The 14,505-nt window shown below is 41.7% G+C and overlaps 1 protein-coding gene across 1 annotated transcript; it reads right to left on the bottom strand.

The window, feature by feature from the left end:
* Positions 1-3,926: 3,926 nt before the first annotated feature.
* LOC139375287 (BSD domain-containing protein 1-like) lies at positions 3,927-12,463 on the bottom strand. The gene is made up of 11 exons (XM_071116918.1): positions 12,236-12,463; positions 11,544-11,607; positions 11,181-11,297; positions 10,452-10,619; positions 9,477-9,531; positions 9,005-9,120; positions 7,741-7,809; positions 6,196-6,280; positions 5,568-6,071; positions 4,952-5,055; positions 3,927-4,833 (listed from the first exon to the last, which is right to left on the bottom strand). Exons 1-11 carry the CDS (start codon positions 12,244-12,246, stop codon positions 4,804-4,806), a joined length of 1,323 nt encoding a protein of 440 aa, XP_070973019.1. The 5' UTR covers positions 12,247-12,463; the 3' UTR covers positions 3,927-4,803.
* Positions 12,464-14,505: the final 2,042 nt, after the last annotated feature.

Genomic DNA, 14,505 nt, shown 5'->3' on the forward strand with positions numbered 1-14,505 from the left:
CAGTCACTCCCCCTCCACTCCTTCCCCAGAACCACACCCACCAAACAATTCCTATTGTGTCAGGGGCGGCCGCAAGTGATATCACAGAGATTATGGGATGGTGTATGCATGATTATGTGCGCGAGTGAGAGAGAGAGAGACATGTGTATGTGTATTCTTCATGTCTACAACGGCCATTTCTTGACAAGGGCTATGATAGCATCCATGTTAGAAAACAAGAGGGTCAAAATAACAGGCTCTGCAGGTGTTCTGTGTGTCCTAAATTAATCACTCTGTCTCATGCACACACACTCATGCCATCATAATCAAACACAAGCCAAGCCCATACACTCTCATGTCAACCAATATAAAATGGGGGAACTAGAGACAAAATACCTCAGATATCAAATGTACTATGATGGGTTCATATTCATCCCTTTCTGGGGAAACCTATAAAATTAAAGCAGCATTTTTCCAATGAAGGATTTCTGCTGTCGCTCCATCCTACTAGTAAAAAAATGAAAGATGGTATCGGCACAAATACCCATTACAGCTTTGGACACAGAGAAAATTGTGATCTATAGTGACAGGGTAAACTGTGAATCATAAATACCAATTCAGAATTAGCTCCAGTGGTTTTGACGGATAAACAATGGTGCTACATCAACCATTGGGAAGAAGTAGAAAGTAGTGTCATGATCTGAAATGTAGGTAAATGGAACAACACTGCCACACGGTGGCTTACTTTGAAATAAACATCCTAAGCATTCTTTAGCCCCCCTTACTCCTGTCGTGTCTTTGGCTATGCCGGATTAAGCGATATGACATGCTATTCTATAAAATAGTTTATCCGTAATTAATATTACCTGATTGAGCTAATCATGTAAATGTAATTAACTAGAGGGCAGGGCACCACAAAATAATATTTATAGAGCTGTTATCTTCCGAATAAACTCTTAAAGACCTAGTAATATTTTAGATCAATAGCAGTCAATATTAATCGTCACCTTAATTCAGTCTCATCTGAAAGTTGAAAATTCTTGGTTATGTTCACGAACCCTGGCTAACAAGTTGAATCAGCAATACAAAATTGGGTTTCATTATTTATTTACTAAATACCTAACTAATCACACAGAATTACATATACACAGAATGAATCATACCTTGATTACAAATTAAGTCATAAAGGAAAACGTCCCTAGCGGGCAGAACAGATATGACAGCTGGTTACACAAAAGAAAAGGGCTGGGTTTGAGTGAAAGAGCGGGAAGACTGAGGACCAAAGGAAGAAGCTGTGCTATCGTAAATACAGTATTTTATGCATTCTAAATTACCGCCCATTTGGAAAAGGAAAATGTAATAAATATTTACTCTGAGCTGCGCTTCGGTAGGTTGGTGGTAGATGGAAGGCCGTGTTGCCAAACCGAGTCCTTTGTCCTTTGAAGAATGTCTCTGGTGGTCAATTGGATACGTTGTAGTAACGTCATTGTGTGATAGACGGGATACTCTGTCGGTTCCTTCCTAACCATCGTTTGCAGCGGCTGTTGCTCACTCAACGGCTAGGAGGTATCACTTCTGTAGTGAATAAGAGTTCAAAGATCATACCATTCACAACCAAAGCTCACGCTGATGTTGGCTTCATTCTGTAGTTATTATCTGAACCATTCTGACATCGGACCGTCGTCCTCACATCCTCGGAACAGAAGATTATATTGTCGTCAAGTCTTTATATAGGAAGGGAGAGGAGGGTGTGTCTGAAAAGTTTTATAACCCATGTCTCTTCACAGGGGCGGGCCACTGATTGAGCAGGGCCCTAACCTTACGAAAACCCAAATCTCTCATTTGGAAGCCAAAATTACATTTCATCGCTTCACCAATAATTTTATATTCAAACATTTAAAATGAACAATAATTCCATGTGAATCCGATAACTACAATGTGCAGACTTTCCACTGTAGAGTTTATGTCATCTTATCATTGATGAGAATGTCTCAGATGACAACCGAACTGACATCATATTCATTAAGTACCACCGCATATGTTAAATTGGTCGGATTACCAGAATATAGATTATTTCCCCACACCTTCTGATGTTCCCAGAATTTCTATGTTAACCAAGGGGTTTTAAAATTTCACATCAGTAGGGTAGAGAGAGGAAACAGGGGGGAAGAGGTATTTATGACTGTCATAAACCTACCCCCCAGGCCAACGTCATGACACTCCATTGCTCCCCCAAAAAGGAGGCGAGACATCCATCAGTGTATTTTTTTAATACCTTCATTTAACTAGGCAAGTCAGTTAAGAACAAGTTCTTATTTACAATGACGGCCTACCCCAGCCGATGCTGGGCCACTCTATGGTACTTAGCCATACCAGACAGAAATCAATACAACTACATAAGAAAAAAACTGTTTAACAAAGGATAATAGTTGGTTCGATTTAAAAGCGAATGTCCCCTAATTATACAGTAGCTCTCACATTTGTATCACCTGTAATTGAACTGCTAGGTTCCCTTTATAGGCAAGCTGGTCGGCCTCCCTACTCAGTTCTCGGTGCGAGGCCTCGCTCACATTGGGCTCCACACATGCCTCATCACGCCAAATGGCCAGGCAGAGGTTACCCTGGACTCCTACGCAGCTGGCTATCAGTGAGAAAAAAAAAACTTGCTCTGACATATTTGAATTGTTGAATGTCTGATTTGTGGCCTACTAGGACTGTAGACTATGGAAGCCTAATGACCGAGATGGCGGGACATTGATGTATGTTGATTGGTATGTCTTTGCCGCAAAAAGGATGTTTAGTACACCTATATGGCTTTCCGGGCAGCGAACTCTTCCTGCAAACTCTAGTCTGGTAGTGGTCCCTGTTCATGTTGCTGTTGGATATTCTCAATCTCTACAAATCATATGGTTTGTAGGATTTGACACGTTTAGGCTACAACTATGATTAATATGCTAGTTGCTTAGGGTCTACTGATGTACTTACCTTTTTACACGGTAATCAAACTTTATATTTTCACGCTAAAGGAAATTAAACGGTCAACCAAAATAAACTGTCAACCTTCCATGTGGTAAAACCAGAATGATGACACCTGTCTAACTGACGGCGTTACCTTGGCAAGGTGTGTGCCAACATAATGGCAAAGATGATGCCCTGAACGTTCAGCTCTTGATGAGTTCACATTTCTAGCATTTTCTAGAAACCCAGCGACAGCTGGGAGTCAAACTCCACTTTAGCCATTTTTTTCTAAAGTGTACCTATTAGGAACATGATATTTTTTGGAAATCCAACTCACATTGACTATTCATTTACATGAGACTCTTTTTAATGACAATGATCATTTGAAAAATAGAGGAAAATATAATTGCCTAAAATTAACAGCTTTAAACGTATTGTTTAAAGTGCAAATATATGTATTAATGTGAAATACATAGATAACTTGAGACATGCAACATATCAATCAATTCATTATAAGCAGGTCATTCCTTTAGCAACGACAAGCTAGTAAGCGACCTTACAACTTAAAACAGTACACCTGCTGTACAACCGTTTGCATAAGTGATTGCACTGACATGCAAAACAATGCTCAGAAAAATAACATTCACATGAAAAGCAGTAATTGAAGAGATCTATACACTAAATATTTATGCTTTGAGTCTTGGCCACAGTTTACACTGATGAAGACAATTATGACAATAAAATAGCAGAATAGTATGAATTGATACTGCAGAATGAAGCTAGTCTATACTGTATTGTTAAATAAATCAAGCAGACAAAGCCCTCTTGGCTCTCTGCAACTCCATACTCAGAGCTATTGTGCAGTATATATGTCCATACTAAGCAGGCTGTGGGATCTCATTAATTATTTAACATCAGAAATAACATGACAACAGGCCATACCTCCTCAGACATCCAAGCCCAATACTCTGGCACCATGACACCTGAAACATTTTGCAGCCTCTTTATTGCGTCATTATCATCTTCTCTTTTGACGACTGACAATAAATGAGACCTTTACCCATCCAGAATAATATTAGACGTGGACTGATCGAATAATAGATTATTGTAGCAGAGACAGGAAATAAAGCGGAAACGTGGCCCATGGAGGTCACAGAAGAGCTGATATGTTCATGTCAATTACTTAGCAGGGCAGGGATGAAAACAGACAGAATGGCAAGTGTGTGACAAAACATTTGGATATCTTGTCCACAATATCGCTCGTCTGTCAAGGTCATATGTATCTAGGGTTGGGAGTGAATCCAAAATGAATGCTCTCTATAAAGGCCAAAATAGGTCCCCTTATGAATATTCACTTGCATAAGATAGACGAGTTAGTTTCTTTTTTAAAAGTTTAAATCAATATATTCACCGTTCAATAAATCACATGACGAATTTCATCTCATGAAAGGTGATAGGCAGCGTTACAGTTTAATGGCTATTCTTCAGCCTAAAGTGAAGTAATAATTCCCGCCACTCATAACTTTGAAGAAGTTCACTAGCAACAATTTACATGTACTTAATGGCATTTCAGAAGATAGAGGGAGCAGCAGCTTTCAAGAAATAACCAAAAAGACTGAGTAAATCAGCATTGAAACCTATATGCACAAACTGACAGCTGATGGTGCCTTGGCTCTAATCGTATTGTCTTGGATTGCCATTGCTATGCTAGCGCCTTCAGCAACATGGTCCAAACCAAAGGGACATTCCCCTACGAACAAACGTGACACGGTGACGGCGTGGACAGAGGTAAAACACGTTAAGCATGGTTCGTCTGCCGAGAACTCGCTTTAATGGCGGGATAGAAACAGTACGCCACAGCAATCATCAGTTCCAGTTCTCCCAGTCCTCCTCCAGCTGAAAAATAAAACATTTCATTTAGTTCAACATAATTGAACTAACTAGGCATGTTCTTTATTGTTACAGTTTGGGGTTGGAAGAAATGCAACAGGAACATTTTGTATTTATTGCCCACCTCTCCTGTAGCCTCAACTCTAGAGAGCACCATCTGGACCTCGTCTTCTGTCATGTCCAGGTCAAAGTCCTTCTCCCAGTCCTCACTGACATCTGTGCTGGACCCTGCAGGGGTCAGGGTGAAGCACAGGATCAAATGGGACCACTTAACACTCTTCTAGAATACTATTCTTGCACTGGCTCTATGCACACTCACTGAACTTTACCCACACATACTGCACTGACACTCCAACACACACACACGCATGCATATTGATCACACACACACACACACACCTAGTCACTTTTACTCCTACCTCCATGTACATATTATCTCAACTACCTCGTACCCCTGCACATTGACTCGGTATCAGTACTTCTTATATATTCCCTGGTTGTTGTTGTTGTTTTATTGTGTTACCGTTTCCATTTTTCCCTTCTTATTCACTAATTAGAACTGTTTTCTTACTTTTAACTCTGCATTGTTGGGAAAGTGCTCATATGTCTACACCTGTTGTATTTGGCGCATGTGCCAAATAAAAATGTGTTTGATTTTGATTTGATGAACAGCTTAGGCCCTATTCAATCAAACCCTGTTACCACAGTCACACCAATAACTGAATAGAATGTCCTTTTACCTTTCTTGCCATTGTTTGAAGGTGTAGACTTCCCGCTGTCAGAGTTGAGCTCAAACACCCTCAGGTCCTGGGGCCCCTCGGTCTCTGGTCTGATGGTGGTAGCTGGGGCCTGAACTGTGGTAGCTGGGGCCTGGACTGTTATTCTCTCAGCTGTAGCCTTCTCTGTGGGCTCAGGCTGGGCTGGGGCCTCTAACTGAACCCTCTTCTCCTCCTCCTGCTGCCCCTCTGGCTCTTTCTCCTCCAGGCTGGCCTTGTTGAGTTTCTGGGACAGCTCCACGACTGCAGGCTGTGGCCTGGCTGGTCTCACCTCCACCTGGGTGGGCAGGCTGCCGCTGTCGCTGCTCAGGGAGAGGGGAGAGGAGCGCTCCCCGCTTGGAGACGGGATGGGGCTGAGTGGGGTCGTCGCCATTGTGACTGGTGTAAGTGGGGACAGCTGGGTAGTAGGGTCGTCCAATGGGGGCGTGAAGTCCAGGCGAGATGAAGACGTGGCGCCAAGGAAGTCATCTGGGGTAGAAATAAGGGAGAAAACAGTGAGTCACGAGACAGACCAGACTAGTCTGACTGACTTCTTTCAGATCACATCTCACAGAAGACATTTCACCATTGTGAAATTCCCTATCCAACATACCTTCATCCTCCTCCTCCCAGCCCAGAGCCTCTGTGTGGGAAGTCTGCTCTGCTCTCTGCTTCAAGGCCACTCGCCTGGCCTCCTCCTGGTGGTCAGTCACATTAGTAACCCATCAGCAGAACACTACCAGCTTTTTAGTGTGTCTATTTATCGGATAAGGTGATGATATGAAGTGGGGACAGGGATTTTAACTGGGAAATTCTCTAATAAACATAGCTTACCTGTGAAATAGTTGCACTGAATACATTGTCTGATACCTCCATTTTGTCAGCATGCAGCACACAAAATATCATAAAAACACATGCACTTTCCAGAAAGGGAGGGAGAGGATTGGAATGAGCTTTGGAAGAGGGGGCCTGGGCTTTGTTAGGACACACAGGAAAGTGTCCGAATCCAAATCAAATAGCGGGGGATTTGGTTCTGGGTGCCAAGATTAGTCTTCCAAGAGTCTACTAAGCTACCAGAGCTCTGAGGTAGAGTCCTGCACAGGCATGAATTGTAAGCCAGAGCCCTACCTATGCACGCTACGTTCAAACCCTTATCCTACCCAGGCCCGATTGACTCTGCCAAATATAAGGCCCTCTCGCCCCGAAATAAGAAATAACTTCCTCTGTTAGTAAATCCATAAGCTACTCATGGAGCTCTGAGTATCCATGGCAACAGCTCCGCTTGGGCTGCTCTGCTCACTGACGAGACAGAGACCAGTTAGCTGTTCGTCACTCTAAACTAACAACACTCACGGAATATTATTATTTTCTATGAAATAATCTCTCCTGTCTTATATTTGATGAGGTTGAAGCACTTCTGACAATGTTATGATCTTAGTCAGATATCATTGTACTGCGCAGCATAGCACTAGCAAATGGCTCAGTTTCAAAATGTTAGTGATTCATTTATTTGCATTTTATTTAACCTTCATTTAACTAGGCAAGACGGTTAAAAAACAAATTCTTATTTACAATGACGGCCTACCCCAACCAAACCCTAACTCGGACGAAGCTGGACCAATTCTGCGCCGCTCTATGAGATTCCCAATCACGGCCAGTTGTGATACAGCCTGGAATCGAACCAGGGTCTGTAGTGACGCCTCTATTACTGAGATGCAGTGCCTTTCTGCCCCTGAGCAAGGCAGTTAACCCACTGTTCCCTGGGCAGATGGGTTGGGTTAAATGCAGAAGACACATTTCAGTTGAATACATTCAGTTGGACAACTGACTAGGTAACCCCCTTTGCGTTTCCATTGAAACCGCTGCGCCACTCGGGAGCCTCAAAATCCTCTTTAGTGATACTCAAGCTCTGCCCGTAACCTGGTTATTGATGGAAAAAACAGCCACTATCCAGCCCTAACCCTACGTATAATATCGGGGGCTCGGGTTGGGTAGCAGAGCTCTACTCTGTGGTAGCAGCCTCTCTCCAAAATGATCTACAACTGGCCAGCAGGGGCGCAGTTTACATTCTAACATGGGATTCTGATAGAAGAGGGTGCATGATGGTTCATGAGAGCTATACATGCCAGTAACAAAACAAAAAAAGTGAGTGAATTACCTGGTCCAACTGAAAGACTTTGTAGAAATACCGCTGCCAGAATTCAGAATGGGCTACAGCTGCTGGCACCTATGGATGAAAATACTTACTCTTACACAACGCAGAGAGCATTTAAAAAAGTTATTAACTTCTATCTAACTTCTATGAGATAAGGTCTGAACAGGAGGGTTATAAAGTAGGGTTGGGCGATGTCAACCTTTGTCCTATCGTGATTATGTACTCATAAAAACATTGTGATGTATGCTGGTATTGGCCAACAAAAAGATAAACAAATATAAAACATGACTAAAGATAGCGTCTGCCCAGGCTTTCAGCGTTAAGTGCAGGCAAAAAATATTTCTTTCTGGTGGAGTTTCAGCATGGAACAGGTGTGTGTGTGTGTGTGTGTGTGTGTGTGACTCGTACACATGACGGAGCAAAGTGACAGTCAACTGAAGATGAACGGGCTGTCTTACTGCATTAAGAGTTAGGTTATAAATCATTGGGTGGATAAGAAATCCAAGGCTTAAAAACAAAGGTGTCCATGTATGCCGATGACTCAAGTTGCAGTACAGCGCCCTATTGTTTGTTCTCTCTCATTATTAGTCCACTGGCTACCTTATGTTTTTAGACTATTCAAACAACTTTGAGATGAAAGTCAATATATATAAAAAAATAAAAAGAGTTCTTAACAGGGTGTGTTTTTTTTTTTACCCTCGCAGGTGTCGTCTCCTTCAGACATGAGCTCGTCGTCAGAGCAGATGTTGAGGACGTTAACCAGATGAATTCATTGTTTGAAAGAGAAAGCTTGCATGCATAAAACGATGAAAGCGTACTAGCCCAAAGTCAAATTCATAATGAATGGCGAGACAAGGGAATATACCCTATGTTTTTGAAAACAGCTAAACACAATATAGTTAAGGTGTCTGTTATAAATGTTTTATAGATTTAGGCTATAAGGCCCATGCATCTGACAAAGTGAGAGAAACAATTCTTTCTGACTGGACATTTTGCAAAGCTTTGGTGAAATTCCTCACTCTGTCTAGCCTACATTAATTTATTGCGTTCTGAAGGCCTATATAACATAGGCTATTTATTGAATTACTCGGAATGTCACTCATGCGCTGCCCGATTCCGTTAGGCCTACTGCGCGGCACCAGTCAGGTTCAAATAGGATAAACCATTGTCTGTCACATCACGATGTTGTCACCATTGATAACGGCTGTCAATCATTATTGATAAATTAACATATTGTAATTTGGCCCAACCCTATTAGAAAGTGTACCATTCTGGTGTAAAGGGCCCTGATAGAGGGGGTGTTGACCAGGAGGTCAGAGATCTCTCCTTTCCTCTCCTCCAGGCTGAAGCTGGAGAGCCACGCATCAAACTGCTCTAGGGAACCTGGGACAGAACACAGGAAACACAATTAAAAACACAAAACAATATTTTCATGACCGTTTAAGAACTGCATGAAAATAAGTGGCATAGCAAACTACCCATGTCTTGTCCTGCCAAGTTATTTGCATTCATTGTAATAGGAGTTGACTTTGACCATGATTTATAAAGTATTGGAGTGCAGCTGAGGGTAGAGTAGACTGAGTAATTATATGGGTGTAAGTCCCTTGTCATTGCCATTCTGACGGCTTTTTTATGTTTTGAGGGAATGAAGCCGGGTTAGTGACGTTGCATGGCACATGACCTTTTCTTTAATGAGAATAGTGAAGACAGATAGAAAAGAAACATGTGTACTGCCTCACCATCAGGCTCATTGCAGTATGTAGCAGGGTCAGCCTGCAGACTGTAGAGACGAGCCTAGGGAACAAAACACACACTGTAACTCAAATGATCCTGTGACATAACATGTGTTCTGATATCTAGTATTGCAACAAAAAGAGACCGTATTTTGTTTGTTTAGTATATTGATAACGTTATGCTAATGCTTTCAATAGCCTAATATGCTGTAAACTAATGTCTTTTAACAGTTACATCTCAATATATACACTACCATTCAAAAGTTTGGGGTCACTTAGAAATGTCCTTGTTTTTGAAAGAAAAAAATAATAATGTAAATTAAAATAACAGCAAGTTGATCCGAAATACAGTGTAGACATTGTTAATGTTGTAAATCACTATTGTAGCTGGAAACGTTAGATTTTTTATGGAATATCTACATAGGTGTACAGAGACCCATTATCAGCAACTATCACTCCAGTGTTCCAAAGGCACGTTGTGTTAGCTAATCCAAGTTTATCATTTTAACTCAGTAACCCCAAACCTTTGAACGGTAGTGTATATATAAATTCCATGTGTTATTTCATAGTAGTTTTAAGGTCTTCACTATTATTCTACAATGTAGAAAATAGTAAAAATAAAGAAAAACCCTGCATTGAGTAGGTGTGTCCAAACTTTTGTGAGTATTTATTTTATTTCATATTTTGATTAAAAAAATGTTTTTAAAAGATTTCTTTGATTTGCGTATTTTAGGGCTAAAGCTAAATCCTGTGGATTAACCATCTCTATCTAGTCTGGACCTCAGTAACACTTCTAAACCTGACCACTCTTACATGTTTGAACAGATTGGGGAAAAATTATAACACATGATGTTAATACATAATTTCTGAGAAACATTCTGGTATATTAGCAGTAAATGTAAAACAGCATGGTATCTAGTCCTTAATTTGTTAAATCACACTGTCATAGTGATAAGCTTAACACAGTATTAACATACTCACCTTGGTGCTGTCATACACCTCTGTGGTGCCTGCTGGAGTTGCCACTAGCGTGATGACATCACAGTCGATGGTCATGTCCTGGGGAGGAGCGAGGGTGTCTGTTATCACTCCTAAGAAACTGGATAGGCTCTTCTTCACCTTCTCTGTGGTATCAGAGGAGCCCTCCACCTGAAACAAAGTGGGACAGGTGACATACCACAGTCATATGAACTTATCTAATATGGGTCACTATGACCCATAGCTAACAAAATGGCTACACAGCCTGAGTTGACCCTTGTATTTATTTGTTGGATTGTAGTTGCACTCACAGGGCCCTACACACGCCAACACTCACTCCAACATTTGCTCACACACACACTCATTTATACTGACTCTACATACACCAACTCACATACAATCATTATATACACTGCTGCTACTCTGTTTACCATATATTCTGATGCCTGGTCACCTTACCCCTATATATATATCTACCTCTATCACTCCAGTATCCCTGCACATTATAAATATGGTACTGGAACTGACCCTGTATATAGTATGTTTGCTTACTTTCTCATGTTCTAGTTATTTCTATTTCTAGTGTGGTTTTGCTCTACCTTATGTTATCTTTAGAGTTACATTTTTATTGATTACTGCATTGTTGGGTTTAGAACTAGCAAGAAAGACATTTCACTTTACTTATGCACGTGACATTAAAATGTGAAACTAGTAAAGAACCAAATGGCCTACCGCTAGTTTGCTTCTAACGGCGCTTGCTGTGGCCACGATGGAGCACGCAGCGTCATGTTGCACCACGTTGGAGAACTCTGTCAGGTCACGCTTTATAAATTCGTATGCCTCTGATGACTGCAAAAACAATAAAATGTTGGAGTTACATGGACAAGTGCAAACAGAGTACAGTAATATGTCTGCATTATCAGTGTACTCGGATGTCACAAGGATATTGATTTTCACCTTGTTTTATAATGAGTCATATTGAAGACATTAAATTAGCCTTTTTGATGCACAAAACATAACACAACAGTTTGCGGCTCATTGTGATACTAGAGAGATCATCTGGGGATTCGTGCAGGCTAGCATGGATGTGTCTACCTTATCTTTGACGGCCTGGAAGCTTTGTTGAAGCCAGCCTCCCCACCAACCGTCACAGCTTTCTCTGAAGTAAAGAGACACAGTGATGACAGAGTATTAAAACGTGATCAACAGGTACTAATGGTGAAATGCATAGCTTACATTTTAGCTATATAACTATTTAGCTAGGCCATTAACGACCAGGTCAGGCAGGATGACAATGCGCATGGCGCCGACAGAGATGGTCGCCTCGCTTCGCGTTCTTAGGAAACTATGCAGTATTTGATAACAATCTAGCCAGCTTAGCTGAATTGCTAACCAACACCAGTGAATTTGCATTAGCTGTTAGCTTGCTAGCTAGATAGCGAACAAAGCTACGGTGGAAACCATGGAACTGTATTTTTCCAATCACTGTTAATATTTACAACACACTATTAATACGTCTGTCTCCGCGAATAGGCAGCAAACAGCTTGCTAGCCACTGCTAGCTAGCCATCGAGCTAAACAGCTGGTGCAATATTTTTGGTAAACAAAACCCGATTGACTCGAGAACAGACAAAGCAACTGATTGCATCGTTTTGAAATAGATGAATGTGGCAATAGCTAAATATGAATGGATGAATATATTACATGAAAGAAAAACATGCTGAGAGTGGGATATATTACGGTGGTTAATTTATAAAACAAAAACTATTTTGCGACTTCACACTCACCCTTCAGCCATCTTCAGACCATGACATCACCAATATTTACTGAACTCTGACCCCACTGAATGAGGAAGAAGCTTGTAAAATGCAGTTTTTCAATTTGTATCTTCTTCTAGTAAATACAGTTTTAGGATAGATAGCTGATGTAAAATGTATTATTATTATTTTCCAAATTAATTATGTTAGCTATTAGCTAGCTACGCTCTTGGGCATTTCTTTAGGACTACGGTGTCTGCAAAGGATCAAGCTTCGCGCTGCAGCGCTGGCGTTGCTGGTGCAATAACTTTATGAAAACTAAATCTAACATTGCGTTCAAATTCTCCTTACAAAATGTATCATAATTGAACACCAACCTTGCACCCACTTGTATTTATTATCAAGTCCAGCTAAAGTGAAAGTTATCGAAATATTTCAGAATAAGCCTGGCTGAGTCAGTTGTTATAGGTTTGCATATTTGGCTAAGTATGCCCTTTCAAAGTTTGTATCACTAATTTTAATGGGATGCACATTATGCAATTACTTTTTAAATGGTTTATGAAAATGTTCATGGTCTATAGCCTATCCTTTTTAATTAGTTTGAGCTTGTTCAGTATTATAAATAAGGTCAAATCTGGCCTGCCAGTCAATAGCACGCTCTCCTAGAGAGAGGTCTGAAAATGTAGGTAATGATGCAACACATTATAAGATTTAACTCACCTAGCCACATGATTAGTAATCAAATCCGCCCGTATGTGACTCGATCTTTAATGGGTCTACATTAATTCCCAGACCAGTGGGTTGTTGACCCTATCCCAGCTGCGTTTCCCCCTCATCAGTATGCAGGGTGAAGGGATCCCGACTTTACTGAACTGATAGTAAAATGGTCAGGCTGCAAGCTTCTGGAGGAGAGCTCGCCCCTAATTGAAGATCCCCTGTATCCAGACGCAGCACAATGTGTGCGTATGTTCTCCAATATGTCTCTCCTGTCCAGACCCTCAATCCCCCTAATTGGCTCCTTCAGTTCCCTAATTAACGCTGTCGATCCTGTCTACTGCTGAGCCCAGGGTAACACACACCCTTCTATTGATTAGCATTCCCTCCTGTTAACCCATCCATCTGTGTCTATGGGGTGGGGGCCATCAGCTATCATGATCATGACTACTGCATACAATAGTGCATATTCTGACCACACAGTCTTTACTCTCCACTCATTTGAAAAAACGTGGGACTTTTATTTTCTCTGATGCTGCAGTGTATTGTGTCGCTTTCAGATATTTTTCTTCCTACTGAAAAAGCTGTTGAATTTTAGAATGTTTTTTCCCTTAATGTTTATATTTTGTTTTTGAGTGTAATTTTTTATGGATAAGTGCCAAATATTGTCAAGCTGTTCGTGGTAATGTAGAAATAGGCCTGCAGTCATTAAACATGACAAAACCTTTATATTTAAAGCCCTTTTACATTCACACATCCTATGTTATATGTGTTTGATGTGGATTGCCCTAAACGTGGTAGCATATTCACAGCATATGCTACCAACATACTGTATATACTTCAGACAGCACATAACAGGTCAGCATATGGTAAAAGCACTATGATGACAACAGTGGCTGGTCATAATGGCCCAGAAAGGCACTGTCAGTATTGTATGATTTAAGATGCATATCAATTGCACACCACACAGACACACACCCTCACACCCTCACACACTCCTGCACCCTCTCCATCCTGCTGCTGCTGCTCCGTGGGTTAACACCATCTGCTAACGATCAGGAAACACCAGCTTTGCACAAGTCAATGTCCCTAATTATCCACCTAAAGGAGGGAGGACACCAAAGGGAGGCCGACCCCACTAATCCCCACAATGTGTTCTACTTCCCATTCCCACCTGTGCCCAAATAAAGGGGGGCCTAGTGGGAGGACCCAGGATCCAAGTGTCAGGGGACCAGGGACCAGGTGATGCCAGAGCGCCTGTCCCCACCACAGAAGGCCCCTCCCCGGGCTAGGCTGGCAGCTGCCTCCCCCCACTGGGACGTCCCACAGCTGACAGTCCCAGAGTACTGACAGGGGTTCTTTACAGTGTCAATAGCCCCATAAATTAGAGCTAACCGCCTTTGTGGCGGGCGATGTGTCAGGCCTTTTGGCCCAACAGCGCTTGTTACCATGATGAAATGTAGATTGAATGGAGGGGGCCTGTGTCCCAGGCACGAGAGCTTGGCCTCCCCCGGTCTTTGTGTCCCGTGCATGGCTATTGTCCAGCTCTATTCAGAGCTCTCATGGAGAAGGGGGTTGAAGGGGGA

This window comes from Oncorhynchus clarkii, chromosome 19 (genome assembly GCF_045791955.1).
Source record: "Oncorhynchus clarkii lewisi isolate Uvic-CL-2024 chromosome 19, UVic_Ocla_1.0, whole genome shotgun sequence".
Lineage (NCBI taxonomy): Eukaryota > Metazoa > Chordata > Actinopteri > Salmoniformes > Salmonidae > Oncorhynchus > Oncorhynchus clarkii.

Excerpts from the sequence above, each read along its gene's own strand:
- LOC139375287 (XM_071116918.1), bottom strand. Across the intron at positions 11,298-11,543 it reads TCCAGGCCGTCAAAGATAAG|TCATCAGAGGCATACGAATT; the intron begins GTAGACACATCC and ends TTGTTTTTGCAG. Across the intron at positions 6,072-6,195 it reads CTGGGAGGAGGAGGATGAAG|ATGACTTCCTTGGCGCCACG; the intron begins GTATGTTGGATA and ends TTTCTACCCCAG.